The sequence below is a fragment of the Solanum tuberosum genome, unplaced genomic scaffold (genome assembly GCF_000226075.1).
Source record: "Solanum tuberosum cultivar DM 1-3 516 R44 unplaced genomic scaffold, SolTub_3.0 scf00056, whole genome shotgun sequence".
NCBI classification, from domain to species: Eukaryota; Viridiplantae; Streptophyta; class Magnoliopsida; order Solanales; family Solanaceae; genus Solanum; species Solanum tuberosum.
The window spans coordinates 517,888-540,941 of NW_006238986.1; the positions used below are offsets into that span (position 1 = coordinate 517,888).

The 23,054-nt window shown below is 32.9% G+C and overlaps 2 protein-coding genes across 5 annotated transcripts; both read right to left on the reverse strand.

Annotated features, from left to right (window-relative positions):
- Positions 1-4,414: 4,414 nt before the first annotated feature.
- Positions 4,415-9,233, reverse strand: LOC102590498 (nudix hydrolase 2-like). Its single transcript, XM_006344892.2, has 8 exons — positions 8,585-9,233; positions 8,424-8,489; positions 7,654-7,791; positions 6,922-6,999; positions 6,124-6,174; positions 5,965-5,999; positions 5,023-5,131; positions 4,415-4,673 (listed from the first exon to the last, which is right to left on the reverse strand). Exons 1-8 carry the CDS (start codon positions 8,738-8,740, stop codon positions 4,479-4,481), a joined length of 828 nt encoding a protein of 275 aa, XP_006344954.1. The 5' UTR covers positions 8,741-9,233; the 3' UTR covers positions 4,415-4,478.
- A 3,898-nt stretch (positions 9,234-13,131) lies between these two features.
- LOC102595970 (ribosomal RNA small subunit methyltransferase B) lies at positions 13,132-22,937 on the reverse strand. 4 transcript variants are annotated; one of them, XM_006344830.2, is made up of 19 exons: positions 22,644-22,936; positions 22,434-22,496; positions 22,106-22,260; positions 21,879-21,992; positions 20,897-20,962; positions 20,102-20,185; positions 19,933-20,019; positions 19,361-19,452; positions 19,212-19,272; positions 18,819-18,878; positions 18,134-18,194; positions 17,386-17,493; positions 16,645-16,763; positions 16,496-16,567; positions 16,206-16,291; positions 15,681-15,777; positions 14,925-15,203; positions 14,423-14,663; positions 13,132-13,331 (listed from the first exon to the last, which is right to left on the reverse strand). In XM_006344830.2, the coding sequence occupies exons 1-17, from the start codon at positions 22,840-22,842 to the stop codon at positions 15,072-15,074; spliced, it is 1,656 nt and encodes a 551-aa protein (XP_006344892.1). In that variant the 5' UTR covers positions 22,843-22,936; the 3' UTR covers positions 13,132-13,331; positions 14,423-14,663; positions 14,925-15,071. The 4 variants fall into 4 exon arrangements, with proteins under 4 accessions (XP_006344892.1, XP_006344891.1, XP_006344894.1 ...); XM_006344829.2 differs by lacking the exon at positions 13,132-13,331 and having other exon boundaries at positions 14,134-14,663; XM_006344832.2 differs by lacking the exons at positions 13,132-13,331; positions 14,423-14,663; positions 14,925-15,203 and having other exon boundaries at positions 15,732-15,777; positions 16,206-16,284; positions 22,644-22,937.
- Positions 22,938-23,054: the final 117 nt, after the last annotated feature.

The window sequence follows — 23,054 nt, forward strand, 5'->3', positions numbered from 1 at the left end:
TAATGAACCTTGATTGGTAGATCCTTGTGGTGCCCTTCTTGGTAGATGTGCTATGGGTCGGTAGACCTAATGATGGTGCCCTCTCTAGCACATACATGTGAATGAAATTACTCTATGGGAAATAGGGCTAAGCACCGAGTGGATATGGTTAAGATGGTAGCTCTCCCGAGTATGAGGCAAGAGTACAATGAACATCTTTGGATATCCCCTAAACCATGTGCCTACATGGGATGTGTCCTAGTTCTACCCTTGGCAAGTAGAACACCTTCCACGGTGTGGGGTCTTATGACACTGGATTCCATGCCTAGCTAGTGTGGTGTATGTCGGTTAATGCCCATTCCCATCATGTGGGTTGTGCACTCTAGTTACTTGATAGGTTCTATAACGTGTAGGTAGTAGTATGGGATGCTATCTACACATGGCACGAGTAGGCATTGAAGGTACTAAAGTGAGTTCCCTAAGTCTTTAATGACTATTATGTGAAGTCCCCTATATGCATGAACGTCACCTTAAATGTCTCTAATAACGAATGTTGACTTATTGGTTTATGTTGAAAGGGAAAGGTCCTTATCTTTGGTAGTCTTGAGGAACACTTAGGTGTGTGTGAAAAGGTTGTATGGGTGGCCCCTTCATGTCTTACTTAGGTGGGTCTTAGGATAACCTTAGATGGAGGGTCTTAGATGATGAAATGGTTTACTTGATAAATATGGTTATGTCTTGTAGTTTGGTATTAGTTGAGCATGTATATTATGTGAGTATTATCTTGTATGTGGATGGTGCCTTGTAATATGTCTCTTATACTTGTATTATGAAGTTTTATAAAAAAATAGCATGAAAAACATATACCTTAAATAAATGACCCTTTTTGCATGTTTTTGCATAGTCATCATACTTAGTACGTAATTGTGCTAACTCCATCCTTTTCCTATGTTTTACTACAAGTGTAGGTGTTGGCAAGTGAGGTGCTTTCCATAGTGAAGCTTGGGATTAGAGTTTCTCTCAAGACTTTGGTATGTCCTCATATGTCGAGGACAAGGATTCTATATTCTAGTTTCTTTTATTAAGACATTTGTAATAGGCTTGTAGTTTCTGTCAAATGTAAAGGGGCGTGCCCCTAGTATGTTTCTTGGAGTTTTGGGTCTAAATTGGCCATGTGAGACTAGTATTCTGCTTGTGTATAAAGACTTCTTTAAAATGTTGTTGACTTTCAAGTCTTATGAGTTTGTTTTAAAAAGGTTTTATTTTCGCACTATCTAATGTACTTTGAAAGACCATCTTTTTGAATTAAAGGTTGATTAGCATACTCTTCAAATGCCATCCACTGCAAACAAAAATAATAATTAATAATGTTACTAAATGTAGGGAAGATTTTTTTAAGAGTCAAAATGGGTTAACAACATACGTTAAGTATTCTAATTTTTTGAGTTTCATACCTAAATTATCAGTGTGTGAATTTTCTACATGAACTATATATCAGTTGTTCACTTTTTCTACTTGAACAATAGTGATATATATTTCAGGTAGAAAAAGTGAATACTCAAAACTCAAAAAATATTCGGTGATGGTAAAATATGAAACTCTCACATCTGATTGTTGAGATATAAAAATTCTTTAAATGTATTTTTAATCCGTCACTATAAGTAAATTTTAACATGTAATAGTAGATTACCTGAGCGGCCTCAATTTCTAAGTCTTGCTTTTGGATGTGAAATGATAATGGACGCATCATGCAAAGGAAAAATAAGTCTGACTTGTGATGAATGAATGCTAAGGGCTTGTATAAGACCTCTTCGAGGTCGAATACGCCGTGGCGTGACTTGGGGGTGCTCTCGGGTCGTGACATTGTCCTGCCATAGCGGGCCAGATGCCGCTAGGGCGGCGGCGCTAGAGCGGGGTAAGCTGGCGCCAGGGCGGGATAGGCGAGGCAAAACGTAAATTACGAGAAATCCTATTTTCTCCATCTTTCTAAAATATCTAAATAAGTCGTAAAACACCCTAGAAACCTCAGAAAAGCTGTTCTAAGGTTGGGAAGAAGGGAGAGAGAGATTTGTAGCGTGAAGATGTTAATGGATTGCGAATTTCCGGTCAAGATCACCATCACGAATTCCGAAAACATGAATCAAAGACCAAAACTCCGTGTAACTACTTGGCTCCAGGTAGGATAGATTTTGTGAATTGAGTAGTTTAAATCTGTGCTTACTGCGTAATATATGTGAATCGATGGTAAGATTTATGCGTAGGTTTTCGTGCATCGAATGGTTATTGATTTAAACCCTAGAAAGAAGCCTTAGACGATGAATTAGGGATGAGTATGGTCGAATTAGGGTTGCATGATGTGTGTGATGAGTAAATCCATTGTAGGTGATGGTTGTGATTCTATGATTGTGTGATGTATGTTTGTTCTTGCTTCATTATGATACATGTATGTATATGAATGCTGCATTATTGATCACACTTGTTGTAATGAGGTAGATGAATGAGGGATGCCATGAATCATGAGTTAATTGTATGATCTTGAAGATATACTTGTGATTGTGATTGTGGTGTGATGAATGGATCAGTTGCCACGTTCCGACATAACTAACTTGGATCGGTTGCCACGTTCCGACATAAACCTTGGATCGGATACCGCGTTTCGGTATGCTAACTGTTTGGGTTTGAATTTAATGAGAGGACCAATTATTTGCATAATTGTGTAGCTGGAGAACTATAAAGATATTCGTTGTTCGTAAATGTTGATAATATGTATATGTTCGATATATGCATGGGATTATATTGTTGTTGACTTATGTATGTTGCACTTAATGGGTATAGGTTATGACGGCTTATATTTGATTGTTCTTTGTGTTAAGCGAACTTGTTGGGTATAGTTGAAGGGTAAAGTGTTCAAGGGGCGAGTAATGGATAGCAAGTGTTTTCGTGTGTCGTAATGGCGAGAAGTAGAGGTAGTGTAGGTGAGGAATTGTGCTTAGGTGGATTTCACCTTGGGGAAAGAGATTTGGGTTTAGTGGTAAAGAAGTTTGATGTAGTGTACTATGTCACCATGGTTGAGTAATGTGACGGGAAGTAAGGGTGCGACGTGAGCGGTTAGTTGAGTTAGAGCGTGGTGATTAATTGGGGATTTGTTAATGTGTTAGAAGGTTAGGTCATGATTAAAGTAACCGGTAGGTAAGTTGGTTGAGAAGTGGTTAGTAGCCAGAATACTAGTGTAAATTGGAGGTATTTTAAGAGAGGGTAATGGTGGAGAAGCGAGTGGTTTATTGTATATTTCTTCTAGTTGATTTCATATGTTATGTGGGTGGGCGTCGGGTTGACCGATGATGCCTATCAGTACGTGTGTTTGTACTGATACTACTCTTGCTATGCCTTTTGGCATAGTCTGGATGCATGATTGGTGACGTTTCATTAGGTGAAGACGAAGAAATTCTCCAGCAGCTTCTATTTTTCTTACGCATGGTGGGAGCTGTGTCTTTTATTTATCTTGTCCAGTTGTACTCTTAGTAGCTCTTGTACCTGTTTAGACTAGATCAATGATAGTTGTTAAAATTATTTTACAAGTTTTAACTGAAAAGTGTGTCTAAGGATATTAATTATAAAATCATACTACTATACTTATTCATGTTTTCTTTAAATTTTTCTCATGTTTAACTATTGGGATATGAGGGTTCTTCTACTTAGGTGTTAGAGTGGATGCCTGTGCGGCCCAGTGGGTTGGGTCGTGACACCTAATTTTGTTTTTCTTTTCTTTCATATTTTTTCTCACACTCCTCTCTTCATTACGTTAATGACTCAAGTGAAACCAATAATTTCTTGATCACGATCAACTAAGGCTAATGAATTATATTGGAATGAAAGTACATTAGTCCCCCACTCAAATTTTAATTTGCACTTTTTCAAATACTTCTGGACTTTATCTCACTCTAGATTGGTCATTTTAACTTCTTCTTTTTTCCAATCCTCCAAATTTTTTAACATTCCAAATTTTTCATTTGAAATATATATATATATTAAGCTGAAGATAATTTGTTAGCAAGCCAAACAAACAACATGCTTAGCTTACTTTTTATCTTTGCCTTCTTTAAAGAGGCAAACGATGCCGTCCACCTTTTTTCATAAAAGCATTTGCATTATTACTCTCCAATAAGATTGAGTCAGTCACTATGAAGCATTCATGTCAACCGCTTTAATTGAAACAGAGAAATTAATCAAACTCATACTCCATGGTTTGTTTGTCTTTTCGTTCAGTACTAGAGTCTAGAGGTACTACTTGCCTTTCAAATTTAAATGAAAGTTGGCGGCCAGATAAAACATGACACAAACAAATTGAAAAAAAAGAAAGAAAAATTACATTCTTTATTGTATTTTGTATACGAAAAATACATTTGATACAACTTTATTTTGGAGTATAGGCCATTGAAATCAAAAATTAAATAATTAGTATTTATAACAAATTAGGTAAATAGAAGTACTATAATTAATTAATCCTGGTGAAGAGCATCCTTAAGAAAATAGAGGGAACTAATATGATCATCAATGACTGATGATGTTATTGTCATTGGAGTAAATCCTTGGTAATCTCCTTCTGATTTTGCTAAACATAAATCTCTAATGTACTTTGAAAGACCATCTTTTTGAATTAAAGGTTGATTAGCATACTCTTCAAATGCCATCCACTGCAAACAAAAATAATAATTAATAATGTTACTAAATGTAGGGAAGATTTTTTTAAGAGTCAAAATGGGTTAACAACATACGTTAAGTATTCTAATTTTTTGAGTTTCATACCTAAATTATCAGTGTGTGAATTTTCTACATGAACTATATATCAGTTGTTCACTTTTTCTACCTGAACAATAGTGATATATATTTCAGGTAGAAAAAGTGAATAACTCAAAACTCAAAAATTATTCGGTGATGGTAAAATATGAAACTCTCACATCTGATAGTTCAGATATAAAAATTCTTTAAATATATTTTTAATCCATCACTATAAGTAAATTTTAACATGTAATAGTAGATTACCTGAGCGGCCTCAATTTCTAAGTCTTGCTTTTGGATGTGAAATGATAATGGACGCATCATGCAAAGGAAGAATAAGTCTGACTTGTTAAAAAATGACTTGGGTATTTGCCTGCATAAAAATGAAATTTCCATGAAAAAATAATTAATTAACATGACTCAAAAAATTCATATATTGACCACATGATTCTATAGTATTGAAATTAATGTCAAGAATTCCCTGTATCACAATATTCAAATGCCAATTATAATTGTTCTAATTTTGATTTCTTCCAACTCATTGTCTTTTTTGGGTCATTGTCAATGTCTCCTATTTAGCCAGCACAAAGTTTCCCAAATGTTAGATGTATTTAAAAGTTAGTATTTCCTTCGGACAATTTTACTTGTTATATTTTTGGTTCACATATATATATATATATATGTTTGATTATTATATTTAATAATTTAAAATATTAATATCTATTTAATAAATTTAATCTGATCTTTTTAATAAATAAAAAAGAGTTAATTTAAACAACCTCAATATTGGAGTATATGTATGTGTTTTTCACTTAAATATTGGATATTGTAGGATAATTAGTCAAATGTTTATTAAATTTCAAGAATATTTATTACTACGGACAAAATATAAAGAACATTGAATATCTTAATTTTTTTTTAAAATGACAATTATTTTGAATCATCTATTTTTAGTATGACCGACAAGTAAAATGGCCGGGAGTAAAATCTTTTTGTGTACACAATGAAAATTGAAAGGTCGACCTGATTTATTGAATCTTATTTTTTGACTTGTTAGTAATTAAATTTCAATATTTGATCATGACTCAATAATATTCTTTTTGACTTTTTCTTAAAATATGAAAAGTTAAATCTTTTTAGTCTTAGCCATGACAAATATTATTTCTCCTTAATTTTCAAAATAGTCTTGTGGCAAAAGTTTCCTACCTGAATGCAAGCACTTCCATAAATTCCGTGTCAATCTGGAATTTAATATAAGAGAAAAAAAATCACATATAAGTAACATAAAAAATATAATGGAGTATTTATAGTGTATAGATTTACATAATTAAAATTCATTAATTATATAAGTGTGTTTATACTTACTCCAGTTTCTTCTTTTAGCTCCCTTATTGCACCTTCAAATATACTCTCACCCTGAAAATGTATCAAGATCGAAAAGCGTCTCAACATACGATACGTGACAAATAAAAAAATGTAATCGAAAAATAGCTTATGTTAGATAAAAAGAAAAATGTAATCAAAGAAGAAAGTTGTTTTTTCACGCCTCAAAGTCATCTTATCGAGATACTGCCATATATTATTTAGGAAAATTAATTAAATAAAAGATAATTGTCTTTAGAATACAAGAAAGCCACTTTGATACATGCAATTTTCCTTAGCTATTTTACGAAGGAAGGACTAATTTATAGAGTTAGAAAGTGATATCGCTATTTTTAATATATAATCATTTTAATTCATGAACAAACATGTTTATTTAAGTTCGAAGTTTTAAATAAAATCTGAAAATACTAAGACTTTTAATTAATATATTAGGCCTTCAAATTCATTTCACCTTTCGTTATGAGACAATCTCACTCCTTATATATTACTTTGCGTATCAATTTATTTGATCTATTTTCCTTCTAAGTCCATTTATTTTTTAAAATGACTCTCTTCTTTTTTTGCAATTCTTTTATTTTAGTTTTTTGCGTGACATGTTTAATACCACAAGATTAAATAATATTCTGATACATTTGATATACCTTTAATTTAAAATTACAAAATTTAATTTTTTATTTTTTATTTTCTTAAACACTATATCAAGTAAAAATAGATCAAACAGATTGAAGCGGATATAAGAGTAAAAATTATCTAATAGATTCAATTAAAAAACGAATATACCTCCTCAAGAGTACCGGTAGGGATCTTCCATATACCACTTCCCTTTAATCTGCCAATATTCTCTTGCACAACAAGCAACTGAAAACAACAATTATATACTTTTCTCATGTAAATAGTCGTCTAATTATGCATGCAAATAGAAAGTAATTGCCATGTATTTCTGTGTTTCATTTTATATGATTTTTTTTTATTATAATATTTTAGGAAAAGGGTTCGAAATATATTCGAATTTTGATCAAAATTGTTGTAACAATCCAAACTTTGGACATGACTTATTCTCCTATGCACTATTTAATAGTGTATTTTAAAGATATATAAGAGTCCATGTGGACATCATAAATATTGCATTAATGACATCATAAATATTGTATTAATATTATAAATAGTAACTTGTCCAGCTGGACACTTATATATCTTTAAAATATACTACATTAAATAGTGCAGGGGGTAATAGGTCCTGCCTAAAATTTGGGATTCTTACAACAATTTTGGTCAAAGTCCAGATATATTTTAGACCTATTATCGAAATTACTGTAACAATGTCTTTAAAAAGTTTGATTGGACATGAAATTCAAAAAGATTTTTTTTAAAAAATTATGGTTTATAACAAATTAGAGACATTTATGATGACTAGAAATTGTCTCATTAAAAGTAAAATAAGATATTATGACAAGTATATATTTTTAGAATAATTTAATTAAAAAAAAATATGACACGTAAATTAGCACGAACCTCTCTTTTGTGATTGAGGACAATAGCACCAATGCTGACTTTGTGTGAGGCATTTGCAGGTATAGTACTCTCACTATCGGCAATCCAATGCACAAGCATCAAGTAATCAGGTTCTGCATGATGGTACCGAAACCCTTCCTGTTCACATTTCACAATTAATTTTAATTTTTGTTCAAAAATGCATTATTGCACCCGTGTCGAATCACCAACAGGGGCGGAATCAGGAATTTCATAAAGGGTGTCCAGAAATATACAATAAAAATTCTTTTCAAAAAGTAGAATTAATGAGATTCAAACATGCGAGCACTACCTCATTCCAAGCATCAGAAACCATTGGGCTACAACAACTTGTTGTGTTAAGAGTGTTCAAATTATGTGATTTAATCATTTCGTGTATCATTTTATTTGTATATATGATATTTTTTTCCAAATAAGACTGTCCAATTGGACACCTTACCACCATGTAGTTACGCCACTGATCACCAATAAAAACACATCCATATAATAAATAATGGATTTAGCCGTAGTTATTCAACAACAATAATATAATTGTATTTAGCAGCAATAATAAATATGAGCATTTATAATAACCATCACTTTATATAAATGCAGCTAAAAACTTTAGCGACTCTAAATGCAATGACATCAACTCAATTGCCGCTACATGTAAATTTTTTTGTTGTGATTATTTTGGAGGATCCATTAGCCCGGCCCGTTAAACAAACACCATGATAACATAAGTACATATACTGAAGAAATTAATTAATTACCTTAACTGCAATCTCAACCAAATTTGCAAGTTCAATAGGGATTTTAATCCATACACCCTTCTTTCCCTGCAAAATAAAATAAATATAGTAATTATTAAGTATTACTACTAATAACTAACTAAGACAAATTAATCAACAAATAATTTCTACATAACTAATACCTGCATCTTCCACTTTGTTATCGAATGTTTAAGCATGTCATGAAAGACATTAGGTTCCATAGGACTCTCAACTTGCACAATTACACCTCCATGTTCATCGTTAATCGCCGGAAGAAGCTCATGAATCTTATTAACACCATTGATTTGGACCAACATTTTCTCCGTAAAGATGGATATCAATTATATGATCAATTAGGTTAATGAATGAATTAGTAGAATGTGAGAAATGAAAGAAGGTAATTAAGCTATGAATTAAAAGAATGTGTGATAACTGATAAATGAAAGAAGGTAGATATTTATTGAATAATTATATGATCAATTAGGTTAATGAATGAATTAGTAGAATGTGAGAAATGAAAGAAGGTAATTAAGCTATGAATTAAAAGAATGTGTGATAAATGAAAGAAGGTAGGTATTTATATATAATAATAAAGTGATGCATGGGGGCAAGTAGTTTTAAACAAGGTCCTTGGAGAAAGTAGTACGTATAATTGGTGTGGTAGCGTGTAATAGGGTCCATTTTGACCATAACTTAACTTTGTTGATTTCTTCTTCTAGGTTATACGTGATGATGGGGGCCACCTTACATGAAACCACTGGGCTACAACACTTTGTTCTGTTAAGGGTGTCCAAAATATGTTATTTAATCATTTTGTGTATCATTTTATTTGTATATATGATATTTTTTTTCCTACGAAGGGTGTCCAATTGGACACGTTGACAACCATGTAGCCAGAGGCGAATCTAGGATTTTTCAAATATGGGTGCATCCAAAAAAATGTATTAAGTGGGAATTGATCCGAACATGGATGCATCAAGAAAAATGAATTAAGTGAGAATTGATTCTTCATCCTCAAGGTAAAAAACTCAACATTTAACCATGAGGACCAGATAGACTTCTTATAGCACGGGTGCAGGAATATAATAATATACAAATTTTAGAAAATATATACATAAAATATCTAGTTTTACGAAGAGACCACGGGTTCCGGTGACCTATTTTTTAGGTTTAGATTCGCCACTACATGTAGCTACGCCACTGCTTGAGGTGAGTGCATGAATACCTCAACCACTAAGTCAACCTCTAATTTTACATTTAGGGGGTTTAAAATCAATATATAGACATAAAAATTCTTTAAAATACCTTATATACAATGTGATTTTTTGCCGAATAGGTTCGGGTGAACCCAGAGGCAGATTTATGATTTGAAGACTTCGGGTGCACCAATATTATTTTAGCTCAAATATAAGCTCTAAGATAAACTTAAAAAATAAAAATAATAAAATAGCATTGTAGCTAGATTCAAACCTATGTCTCATGCGTGGTTCTTCTAGTTTGTACCAACAAAGACAATGACAAATGTATACTTCTCATGGGTGCACGTTTAATTATATTCTAATTTATGTCAGTTTCTCAAGATAGATATACACCTATACACATGATTTTTTCCAAAGTTAATGAGTGCACGTGAACGCCCACCCTATAGGGTGGGTCCGCCTCTGGGTGAACCCCCTCGACTACCTCTAGGTTCGCCCCTGATTGGCCTACAAATTTTTTTTGTACAACTATATGGTATTACAAACCTACTAATTAATTACCAATGCATCCTTATCCAATGGGAAATCACATTGTCTAAATAGGTGAATAAATATTAACAAATTTAGAATGTGCCCAAAAAGCTTAACAAATTTAGAATATGCATAGATTTTAAAGATCTAACCATAGCATGCATGTTCAAAAGGACTAGGTTTTGGTATCGATCGAATAATTGATTCTTAGGCCATCAACACTCAATTTTCAATGCGCAATTCAATCACTCACTTTATTGTTTTAATATTCATTTATCTTTCCTTTTATGTGATTTATTTATTTCAATATCATTACATTGCAAGATCAATTTAACTCACATAATTAATCTTAAATTATTTTCATAAATTTATTAGGGATGAACAATAAGTTTTTTTTAAAAAAAAACTACCTTACATCGATATGTATGTTTTCAACCTTGCCTAAATACGAACCAAACCATATATTGTTACTTTTTCAAATTAAAACCCAAATCAAACCTAAAATATGTCGACTTTTAAAGTCGTTTAAATTAAACTTTCCATTTTTCTTGAAACCCAAGAAAGTTTATATTAGACCCCATTTTCATTTGTTTAAAATTTAAAACTCATTTCCAGCCAAAAATAATACTCGTAATAAGGGAAAAAAAGGACAAATATAACCCGAACTATCGTAAATGGTATGTAGATACCTCCGTCATACTTTTGGGATATTGGTGCCCCTGCTGTCCAAAAACTAAAGCATATATACCCTTTATTTATACTAACGGACATACACGTGTCATAATCTTATCCATCGACCCGACATTTATTAAATATCGGATAAGATTGCGCCACGTGTCCCTATTTAGTCTTCCGTTAGAGTGAAAGGCATATATGCTCTAGTTTTTTGACGGCAGGGGCATCAATGTCCCAAAAATATGACGGAGGGTATCTGTATACTATTTACGATAGTTTGGGAATATATTTTTCCTTTTTCTCTAGTAATAATTAATATGACATGCAGATTTGTGTGTGTTTGGCAGCTTATACTAAACACCCTAAACGACTTGAATATTTGAGCGTGGTTTTAATTTCTATTTTCTAGTCAAGGGTCATTATTCGTTGGTCGAAAAATATTATGATTACTAAGTCCAAATTAATAACAGATCCATAGACCAATAGTATAGAATATATATATATCTCAACTAGTAAGATTTGTCAAAGTAATTACTAATTACATTTTCAAAGAAGAAGAAGAAACTTGACTCTAAACTCCAAATTTTGCTTTGACTCTACGTGGGAGAAGACGTTTTTCTTAAGTTTAAACTATAATAGTCTCTAATCTAATATAATATACTAGTAATATAATTGCATGAACATTATTTAATATAATATTATTCATGTTATTATGATTTATGTTCACACTGTTACAGTAAATACATATACTTTTACTCATTCATCATTTCAATTTGTATGTTTTAAAAGTCTAAAATAGTCTCAATGAATCAGATCTGTGAGAGAGACTTATTCTTATTTAAATTTTTTTAAAGACACTTTCTGAAAAAGAAAAAATAAATTGTGCTCCATATTCTTTTTCTTCAAAAAATATTCAAGCCCCTCTCATTCTCAAACTTTATTAGTTATCCAAATTATTTCCTTTAAATTTTTAATTTTTTGTTTTTGTTGCCTTTTTTCTTTCTTTCATGAATTGATCAAACTTATTGTAAAAGTTTTATTGGATTAAAATACAAAACAATTTCATAAATGTGTTGTTAAAATTGGGCGATGATGTCTTTATAAATATATTCAGATGTATAAAAACAAACAGTCTTAATCATTGAATGTTTGGATCTACAGACAAGATCTTAATCATTCAGATATGCATTCAGATTTAGACGTCTTAATCTTAATGAAAATAAATGAGGCCTAAGTGGTGCACACTCCTTAAAAAAATTACTCATTTCTAGAAAGTAAAAGATATTTTTATTAATTTATTCTTAATAAATATATTTATATATTACTCCATTCGTCCATCTTTATTTGTCAATGTTTGATCTTGACACACTCTTTAAGAAATAATAAATAAAGGGATAATTTACTATAACACCCTGTTGATTAGAAGTCATCCAAATATTGAAAAATGAACAACAAGTAGTTGATAACAAGAGTAAAATAGACACAAAATGATAAATTATTCATTGATTTTATAAACTAGATAAGTATTACTGGGCATCCCAAATAGTATAAGTGGACAAGTAAAGATGAACGTATGAATATATTATATTAAAGAGAAACTTACTGATATTTCACTAGTTTACTAATTATTTAGATATAGTCTAGTTTGTAATATTATAAAATCTTACCAGATTTTGATGCATCTAGATACATGTATCTTGAGAGATATAAAGTCAAAATTAGGAGTAATTTGTCCTAGATACATTGCATTCAAGAGAACTCGCATGGATCTGGGATACATATATAATTACAAATCCCGCTCGCCTCTCTCCCATCTCGATCACCACTCTCCTATATATCTGATATTCCAAATACATACAAATCAAAACCAAGATCATGCATGAAATATCACCATATGTGGCCAAAACACTGAATTGCCAAGGAATGGTGTTACACTCTCCTTTCCAATTACTCATGTTGTATAGTATTATTTTAGATATAATTTTCAAACAATGTGTTCTTACTTGTCAATAATTATTTCCAAGTATATTACTATCTTTTTAAAATGTCTTAATTATTATTGCATGTACTTTTACTTTGATTTTTCGTTTTGAATGATATAATTTTGAAATTAGTTGAGCCTTCATATTAATTAGTCACTGAAAAGAGATACAAAAATGAAATGTTTTAAAAATCTGAAATCAATTGATAGAATACAAAGTAGAGATATTTTTATATTCTATATATTGGAAGAGGTATGATCATGTTTAATTACCTCAATATTATGATTTTTGATAGAAAAAAATAAACATAAGCAAACAGTTGAATGCACTTTTCTTGATAATATAGTTATTATAAAAGGTTAAAAACTTTATCTTTTTTTACCCTTCGGGTGGCCCAGTGGTTAATTTGGGCTGGAGACTTTTATGTTGATGGTCTCAAGTTCAAAATCCCTTGCCTTCAATTGGTTTGCCTTCTGGATCGAGTTCGTCATACCGGACTTGCCTAATGTGGGTTACCTCTTCTGTGTGATTTACGAGTTATTGATAGGAGCGAAAAAAGGTTAAAAACTTACAATAACAACAAATAACATACTCAATATGATTCCTTAAATGACATCTGAAGAAATGATTTATACACAATCTTACCCCTATTTTGAAAATTTTACATACACTTCTAAATAATTTAAATATCAAACTTATATAAAGTCAAATAAAAATACAAATAAAGTAGTATGTGATTTTCTAATACACAGTGACATTAAATTTCAATACGTTCTCGGACTAATCTTATTTTGTGAAATTTTGCACTACTGTTGATTGACGTTAGAAAAAAATATGAAATTTCATATAAATTTATGGTGATTTTCAATGGATTAATTGTGTTGATTGCTTATGATGTAATGATTTCTGACGTATACAAATTTAAATATAAAGTTATTTTGGTAATAGTATAGAGATTATTCAGTTTTTTCATCTATTGCATGATATTATATTTAAATTTTGGTGTGTATACTATAAGTTTAAGGTGAACAATATTAGATTAGTCATTAGATAGAGAAAAGTGCAAATGAGGTGTGCACCTTATAATTAGTGAAGAAAGGCACATATACGATACATTTCATTTAATGTTTACCTCATAAATGAAAAATAGAAGTATAAAAAAAAAAATATGTATCTATAATACTACAATTATTTATCTTCATAGATTCAAATGAAATTCAAACATCTTGACATCGACAAATAAGTCACTTGTGCAACGATCTACATTGATTATTTGTAGAAACTTGTTCTTTATTCATTCATTATATTTATTTACTCAAAACTTATTTTAATAAGATGGTATATTATTTACAAAATGGCATAACTTAATGTACACGTACGTGATGTGAGACTAGTTTATATTACTTTAAAAGGATGAACCCCTAAACTTAAAAGTTTAAATTATTAAAATACCTATAACGATCCATCCAGCCGTTATGAGATAGCCATAGTACATTTGTTAGAGTATCCATAGTGTAACTGAGCTAATAGGAACTCAAAGATGGCACGCTGTTTGTAATTGAAGAGACACCCATAAAGACAAGGGAGGTTCTAAAAAAGCCTCAGAACTCACCTTGGAGTCATTTGAGATGTTTCACACCTCAGATTCTCGTGGACGAGACCAAACAGCATGCCGCCTCTGCATCTCATCTTTCAGAAACTGGGCACTACAATGCAGCCATATAAAATGATATTTCATCTTGTTGCGGTATGCTTATAACTTGTATCAGTGGTTGCTGTACCGTATAATGATGGCCTTTCAACTCTCAAACCTGAAGACTGAATTGTTGCATATAAGGCTTTGAATGACCGTCCTGAAATTATTGAAGGAAAAAATTATAGCTTAGGCATGTTGAAGACATAATTAAGTAAATAAAAGTGTGTTTTCTCTAACACCTTAATTACTACTTTTAGAGGTCCTGGGTTCAAGTTTCTCTCTAACAAGTAACACCTTGAGTTTTATGAGTTGGTCATACAATTCAACAATGCATTTATTTGACACAAACAATTAATGCTTTACAGAAGAAGTAAGTCAATCAGGAGTTCATGAATATTAAACTGATGACCCACTCTACCTGTGACAAGAGACGGTCTGGACTCTCATGCTGAAAGGAAAGGCATAAAAGCAAGTTATCTGTGAAAAAGAGCCCCTTGTACTAAAGATGCTTTTTGACGACATACTAGAAATTTGTGAAAACTGGAACATGCTCCTCATTCTCGATTTATTGCGACCTAACCAGGCGAGCTGCAAAGGCTCCATCAAGTTCATGCTTCACAGGATTAGACATACAGAAACCTCGGTTAGTAACAAAATTCTCAGGTACATATTTGTTCACAGGATCAATGTAAAATTCCTGCAAGGAAAATGATGGTAATAGTCAGACCAATGTGCAGGTATAGAAACTAGACTAGAAGATAATTTATCTCCAAACCAGAGAGAATACGTGGGACGATTCATCTGGACAGGAGAATATCAGGATAAGACGCCAAAATTATGAAAGAAAATATATATGGAAGCAAAATGCTAGAGTACGGTTGACGCTAGCAGTTTCTTAGATATTTCAGACACGTCAGCTTCTTCACTTTCACTTTTTTCCTCAATATTTCGTCTGTTTTCCATTGGGTGAAAGTTATTTAACAAATATAGACATGTTTTTTACATAAAGCATATAGTCCCATTCACCACAGCCTCAACAGGAAGCAAGTCCTCACTTCTTAATGCCTGACACGGTTATTTAGCATAATATATATGCTGCAGCTGATTTTTATGAAAGAAGCAACTTTAAAACTGAAAGACGGAGCAATTAGCATGCTTCAATCAAGTTTCTTACTGGATGCCTTAAGAGAAAAGCTTCAATTCTTTCCTCATTCTCTTCAGGGTCAATGGAACATGTGCTGTATATTAGCACTCCACCTGGCTTCACCAACCTGCAGATGCAGAAAAAACACATAAGGAGAAAGGAAACAAAGAACAGAACCTCATATGTTCATGTGTAAATATAGTAGCTCAAACATAATGCATATAACCTAGAGGCATTTCAGACTGAAGTACATGTAATTACAGTCAAAAATTTAACCAGCCTTGACTTAATAAAGCGGGCAAATTGAGTTATAACTAATACCAACCCAGAGTATTCATCTCATTTTCCAACTCTCTTTTCCTCAGTAGGAGAAATCTTTATAAAGATATGCGCCTTGTTTTTATCCACTTCAGAACTTGCATTATCCTCACCAGTCACCAACATTACTAGGAAAAAGCTACTCAATATATTTCTAAAAGATGAAATTCACTAGCAACAATAATTCAGGTCAAGGTTACACTTAAATTATGAATAAAGAAGAACTATTGGTTTTACCTGGAAGCTGAATCGAGAAGCTCATCCTGTAAATGTTTAAGTTGCTCCATGTCTTCCAGTCTCCTATTCCAACGCAAATCTGCTCGCTTTCTCAAAACAAAGAGGAAATTCACATTTCAAATGTCCCAGCTATACTACCACTTCTGGCTTAAAGAAGGATGAACCATAGAAGCAACTAGCAAGAATAGTGAATGTGACAAAAGAAGAAAGAGGAATAAAGGACCAAAACTTTTAGACCATGCAAGCTTATATCAAACTATAAAATTGTATACATCTTTGAATGGAAATACCTTTGAAAGAACACCAAGCCCTGAACAAGGTGCATCCAGTAAAACTTTATCCCATTCTACGACTTTATCCGTCTGTTAAAGTTAAACCAGGGATTAGCAGATGGACAATAAAATACCATGTGTTTTTGTTAGAACTTACAAGTTCTTACAGAAAAAGTTCGAAGATCAGAATGGATAGTACTGATAACATCAATAACTTGGTGCAACTTGGCTGTCTCTCTGAGTATCCGCAATCGACCTTCATTTATGTCAACAGCAAATAATTTACCTGACAAACAAGTAAAGCACTAGAGTATAGTGTTAAAGAGTCAACAAACATAACTCTAATACATAAGAAAAGGTTAATGACCAGAATTGCAGGCCAAAACTATGCAACAATAGTCACTGAAAATGCTAACAATATGCCATGCTTTAACAACGAATTGGACCAGTTATCAATAGTAAAAACAGAGTCTATCCAGTTGTAAACAAAAAATATGACCAGCCCTCTTGATTCTGAAACTCTCAAAAGAAAAAAATAGATATACCAGGCATTGGACCTGTTACCTTTTGATTGAGTAACTTTTAGACAACAATATATAAATGCAGTTACTGATGGAACCGACTTGTTTGGGACTGAGGTTAGTTGTTGTTGTAGTGATGGACAAGGGAATATGTTGCTTGTATACCAAACACCATGATTGTCTACTTTTCCAGGATAGGCTTTTCTACCTATGTTTTATTTCATTATTGAATACACAAATTTAAATTCTGCATGTGCTATTCTCCTGTGAGAACAGATCTTTCCTTTAATTAGCTCCCAAAATATGTTAAAGGACATTTCCATGTAATTTCTGCTCTAAAAGCTTTCAGACGTCAGCTCTGATGAGCAAAGTTTGTATGAAGGTTACCTTGGCCATTCAAACGGGATGCCATGAACAAGGTTTTCCCTCCTGGAGCAGCACAACAATCAATAATGTTCTCACCAGGTTGTGGATCAACAATAGAGACTACTAATCCTGCAGTAATTAGGGTTGTTATGACAATGAACTCAAATCATTTTTCACTATCTATGATATTTTTACAGGTTTCAAACTCAAGTATCAACAAATGCATTATCTCAATGAGGCCATCACATTTGTAAAATGATATACAAGTCAACGACCAACAAAATGCCAATCCATTTTTTCAGTAACTGGACACTAGTTGCCACTGTATAGAACTTGTAGAAGGAAGTGGAGACACCCTCAAATTAAGCAAATAATAATAGAAATTACTAACAAATGGGGGGCAAAGAGGGAATTTTCTTTTTCTTCGCGATAATATGTAATACGGTTAATTGATGTTTGAACTTTGAACATCCCTGTGAGGAATAGCTCAAATTTCTAGATTATGATCCTTGGAATATAGACATGTGAATGCGCCAAGTAACCAAAACAAATAGCGAATCTCCTTCCTTGATCATGTTGATTGGGAGAGCATATGAAAACAACTGTGTTTACAAAGCTTTGTTAAACTGGAATTAACCCAGCCACGTCCACCCCCCTGCCCGCCGAAAGAATAGTTGTATGCAAAGACAGGGTCAAGGGATAACTGAAAATGCAAGGAATCTCTTGCAACATACTCAACTACACATTTTGAGCTCTATAAGGAGATTACCGGCACTTTCATCCTGGACTGCACAGAAGCCTTCTTTTAGTAATCCAGCCTGTATAACATTCTGAAAGAAACTTTAAAAAGTCAACTGAGCTGCAAAACACATCAGTTGCGTATACGCAGCTAAATTTAAAACCAGGTCAAACTTTTAAAAGACATAAATATACATGAGAATACTTCCGATCAACATTATTTGATATCATCTACAACTCTACATTAAGTAAGTGATTTCGTCTCTCCATTTTTTCCAGCTACTTTGTCCATAACAAGAATCAGTACCATAGCAGAAACAGTTGAGACTAGCTTTTCTATTTCTTTGATCTGGTAAACCCCACCTGACAAACCCCTCCACTCAAGAGTCAATGGTGGTCCTTTTCCCAACTTGCTCCTTTGGTGAATCAAACCCCCAACCTCTTTGTTAGAGCCTTAGAGGTGAAGGATCCTTTGCACTAGGTTATCCCTCACGAGACAACAGTTGACACTACCTTTAAATCAAGTCTCTATGGTAATTTTGAGAACTAAAAAGTAACGGACACACATTCTGGTCTCTTTCTTGATAAGTAACTAAATGCCGATCACTAATGAAGTGACATATCAACATAGAAAAATCTATATCAATGTCATAAATATGTACATAACTACATATAGTAAACACACTTTGAAGATCTTATCAAGCTTTTGATCATACCTGCATTCCAGTTTTTAGACGTACAAAATCATCCAAGTATAGAGAAGGCTCATGTGGGACCTGAAGTTGAAGAAAGGAAACACAATGAATCATAGTAATACACGAAACAAATGCAGAATATTGCAGCATAATTCAGAAAATTTAATATGTTGGTCTCAATTAGTGTTTAGGACACTCATCCTATTTTGTCAAAAAGCAGAAGAAGACTCCATTATTATGGACTTCTATTTAACTCCTTAAATCTTGACTAGTGATGGATGATATCAATTTGCCTCTCTTTGGTCAACTAGACATTCAGAACTTAGAGTTTGAATAAGGTACAAGAGAGAGAGAGTCTAGAAGTGATCCTAAGATTTTATTATCAGCAAGGAACGAACGGCATCTAAATCTTACCTTCAACATTTTAAGCCTTGAGACGAGATCAGCCCCTGTCAAACCTTTCCCAGTATTTGCCCTAGTTTTGTTAACATGATTTGAACACAGAACAGTCACACTATCATCAGAAAAAGGGTATAAGAGGAAAGAAAAGTTTCATCATATACCTTAGACTAAAACTGGGATAGCTGTTATTCCATGTCATAAGCTTAATAGCTGTGTCTTGTCCAAAATACTTTGTCCATCTTCTTACCATCCACTAGTAAACATAGGAAAACAATAAATAGATGAAAGATTAAGAGATGTGAAAAGATAGTCATACGAATTTTAGTACTGTTTGTTTATGCCTAGCATACTATAATCTGTGACATTTTAAAGCAAAGTGAAAAGATGTCTGATATGATTACCATATAATTGGAGTATCATGAAAATTCCCGAAGCGTGCAACAAAATGAGGGTCATTTTGACAAGTTCTTACAAAGAAGCTAGAACTTAAGCTATATCCACAGCCCACAGGATTTAACCCAAGCATTATTTTATCTCCAATCAGAGTGATAAATCATAAGAGAATCTCACGGTACGGATAAAGAAATATATAGCAATGAAAAAATAAAATTTCCAAAATATAACTCTAGAAAATCTATTTGACACAACCATGGGTGTACGGGACATGTTGCTATAATATCAGACCTGGATTCTCTAAGACAAAAGATTTAAAGAAGAAACAGTTCAACCGTACAACTGGATGAGAGTAAAGAGTTGCAAGACCACGTGCTTGCTGACGATCATCACCATCCACTTCCACTGCCGGAAGGGAATCACTCTCCTGCAGACATGAAAAGAATCAGGGAACCAGTAGATTCCTTATTGTCAGAGCCTATATGCTGAAGGAAACATAGAAGACATACCTTAAGGACTGCTAGTTTCCTGAGAATCCCATTAACCAAGTTACCGGCACCTGGTCTAAGAGCAACTTTTGCGAGCCTTACACTCTGCAGTTAGATTTAAACATCCAAAAAGGGTACACTTACATTACTTTGCATAAAAGAAATGTTTACCTCATTTATCAAATTAAACAAAAAAGAGATAATGTTTATTTTCAAAGAGATACGAGGTGCACAAATGATGTTATGAATTTATCCTTTTTCATTCTAGGATGTTCAAATGGATGCTACTGAAATTTAAATTTTACTCATGAGTCATTTCCTAATGTAGCACCAAATATCCAATTTAAATAGAAAAAAGCAGGTGTAAGCTGCTGGCTGTATAGTAATTTGTCTCTAGCGTAAGAGATAAGGAAAGACTGCCAAAATATCAAGCATCTTTTTTTTTCATGGTGAACCCCCATCCCCCACCACCCCCAGCACAGGGGTCAATAGTGGTTTTTTTCCAATTTTCTCCTCTTGTAACTCGAACTTCTAACCTACTGATTGAAAGTGGAGTGCTCTTGCATCTAGACCAACCTCACCTGTCATCAAGCATCTTATCTTTCCTTTTCCCTCACTTCATTCAAAAATATGGCAAGCAAAGGCTCTATTGAAAGCTCAAAGGCATTACCTTGTTATACCATCAGCTTCATTTCTAGGTTCAACAGAATATAAAATCACATCCATCTTTCTTGACAGACTTCAAATCAGCTTTCATCAAATAACTTAGTAAAAAGAGAACAACCATTATAGACCAAAGTAATAAGATAAACATACCTCATCTACAACAGCATAAGGTGGCATGTCTAACTTGGTGATCTCATAGAAACCAATTCGAAGAATCTAACAACATTTTTAAAGCAAAAAATCAGTTGAGAGGGATTATAAATGACCAAGCAAAATTCAAAAGTTAAAAAGACAGAACGTAGAAGGCAAGAAAAGAGGAAACTTTCAGGTACGACACATCCAATTTCCCAAGTGGTCCTATCAATTTCAAGCTCTGCAGTGCATGTCAAGGTCCATAGAGATGAAGTGTTTAACTCAAAGATCGTTGAAAAGTCAGCACCAATTAATAGGATAGACCGCCAAATAGCATTAGCATTTCAGCCTCTGAGATGTGATTTTTTTAGCATTGAGCATATACCTCATGGTGGATTTTGCTTGGATTATTTTAAAAAAAAAAAAACTTATCCCTGTCTATTTCAAAATAGAAAATAAATGCACTGGTAATGTATACTCTATTTGGAGTTATAACCATGATGACTATGACCTACCAATGCACACTAAACAAAACATTCTTTCACAATGACATTCTAACTCTCGCAATTACATTATGCTTGACACAACCTCATCAGCCAACATGCATACCAACCACTGTTAAGACTAAGAAGACATATAGTAAATCGAAGATTACATTCTGTCATCATCACTCATTTACATTAATTTTGGTTCTAGATGGTTGACACAACTCAAAAATTACTTAGAAGGCATATTTGCCAATGCAATATTGATTCACAAAGAAACTCCGCCATGCTACTCTTTTTCTTTTTTCCTTTTAATAACACATCAATGCTATTTTAAAGGAGTCTCTAACAATAAAACCGTCAAATTCATGAGTTCTCCTTTGTTTTTTGACTTACATATCAACTTCAAATAGATACAATTTAAGACGTTCTCCAATACTCAAACCATGGCAACAAAAAATATATTCCACCAGATGCTCTAAAAGTAAAGAATCCAAAAAGAGTGGCAAATATACCTGTACTAGAAGAGGTTCCATGCTTCTGAATGTCCGCTCATCGTGGCATAATGAAAGAATCAAGTGATCAAGATATCTTCTCCAGCGAATGGTACCTCCAACAACCTCTGTGACCTACAATACAAACATTTCAAGAAATCCATAAAGACGAGTGCTTTGATATTGTCAGAAGTGAATTCAAAGGACAATCAATGACACGGTAGTGAAGAGAAGGCAAAGAAAGAAACCAGTCTTAAATCTCTGTCGTCTAAGTCACGAGTACGAAACCCAAGAGTTCTTTCAACATATCCCATTTCATTATCCCCTGAACCCTTCCCTTGCTCGTTCAGAAGATCAGCAAATGCACCACCAAACTCTATACGCATCAATCTAACCGCAGACACTGTAAAATACAAACACGAGACATATTGATACAGATGGGAACAAATAAACAAACAACTGCACCATTCACTAATAAAAACAAAACAAAAAAAAAAAGCCGTCACTTAAATGCAAAACAAAATAAACTTTACAATTCCATTAGCTTATTAAAAGGTTGAAACTAGAGTAGATTACCAGCTCTATGAGGAGAAACTTCCAAATTCAACTTGTGGGTTTTCCTTAGGGGACTGCCAGAATCTTGACATGAAGCAGAAACATGAAGTTAGTCTTGAGGATTAAATACTGACTGTAAAATCAGGCAATAAGCCTAATTTGGATAACCTGTCAAAGTGTAAATTGGGCAAATGGTAGTCTCTGTAAACATTTTTGCCAGTGATGGTTTACCTGCAGGGCGAACAGAAGTTGCAGGATTTTGGCTGATTTTCTTTGGAAATTTCACTTGTTTACTGGAATATGATTCAGAAGAAGAAGTTGCAGAGAGCTTGGGAAAATGGAGTATCCGACCTGAAAGCAACGAGGGCATAATTGTATGTGTATGGTGGTCGGAGAAGAAGGAACACGCCGGAAAATTCCATATTTCCATTATTGTATCAGAAATTGTCTGAATACTTCACTCAACTATTTGTAAAACTTCCAATATCTCTTCTTGATAAGCTTAAAGTCTTAACAACCTCTATGCCAATTTATGTTATGACTATAAATTTAAAAAATGTACTATTTTCTTTCTTAAATTTTGTAAATTAGGATGCAAAAAGTAATTAATATATGGACTATGATTAAGAGTCTGTTTGGGAT

Excerpts from the sequence above, each read along its gene's own strand:
- LOC102595970 (XM_006344830.2), bottom strand. The coding sequence starts at position 22,842 with ATGGAAATATGGAATTTTCCGGCGTGTTCCTTCTTCTCCGACCACCAT. Across the intron at positions 16,568-16,644 it reads CTGATCTTCGAACTTTTTCT|ACGGATAAAGTCGTAGAATG; the intron begins GTAAGAACTTGT and ends TAACTTTAACAG. Across the intron at positions 15,778-16,205 it reads CTTCTCGATTCAGCTTCCAG|GTTGGTGAAGCCAGGTGGAG; the intron begins GTAAAACCAATA and ends CTGCATCTGCAG.
- LOC102590498 (XM_006344892.2), bottom strand. The coding sequence starts at position 8,740 with ATGTTGGTCCAAATCAATGGTGTTAATAAGATTCATGAGCTTCTTCCG. Across the intron at positions 7,000-7,653 it reads TCCTCAATCACAAAAGAGAG|TTGCTTGTTGTGCAAGAGAA; the intron begins GTTCGTGCTAAT and ends TGTTGTTTTCAG. Across the intron at positions 6,175-6,921 it reads CTACCGGTACTCTTGAGGAG|GGTGAGAGTATATTTGAAGG; the intron begins GTATATTCGTTT and ends ATACATTTTCAG.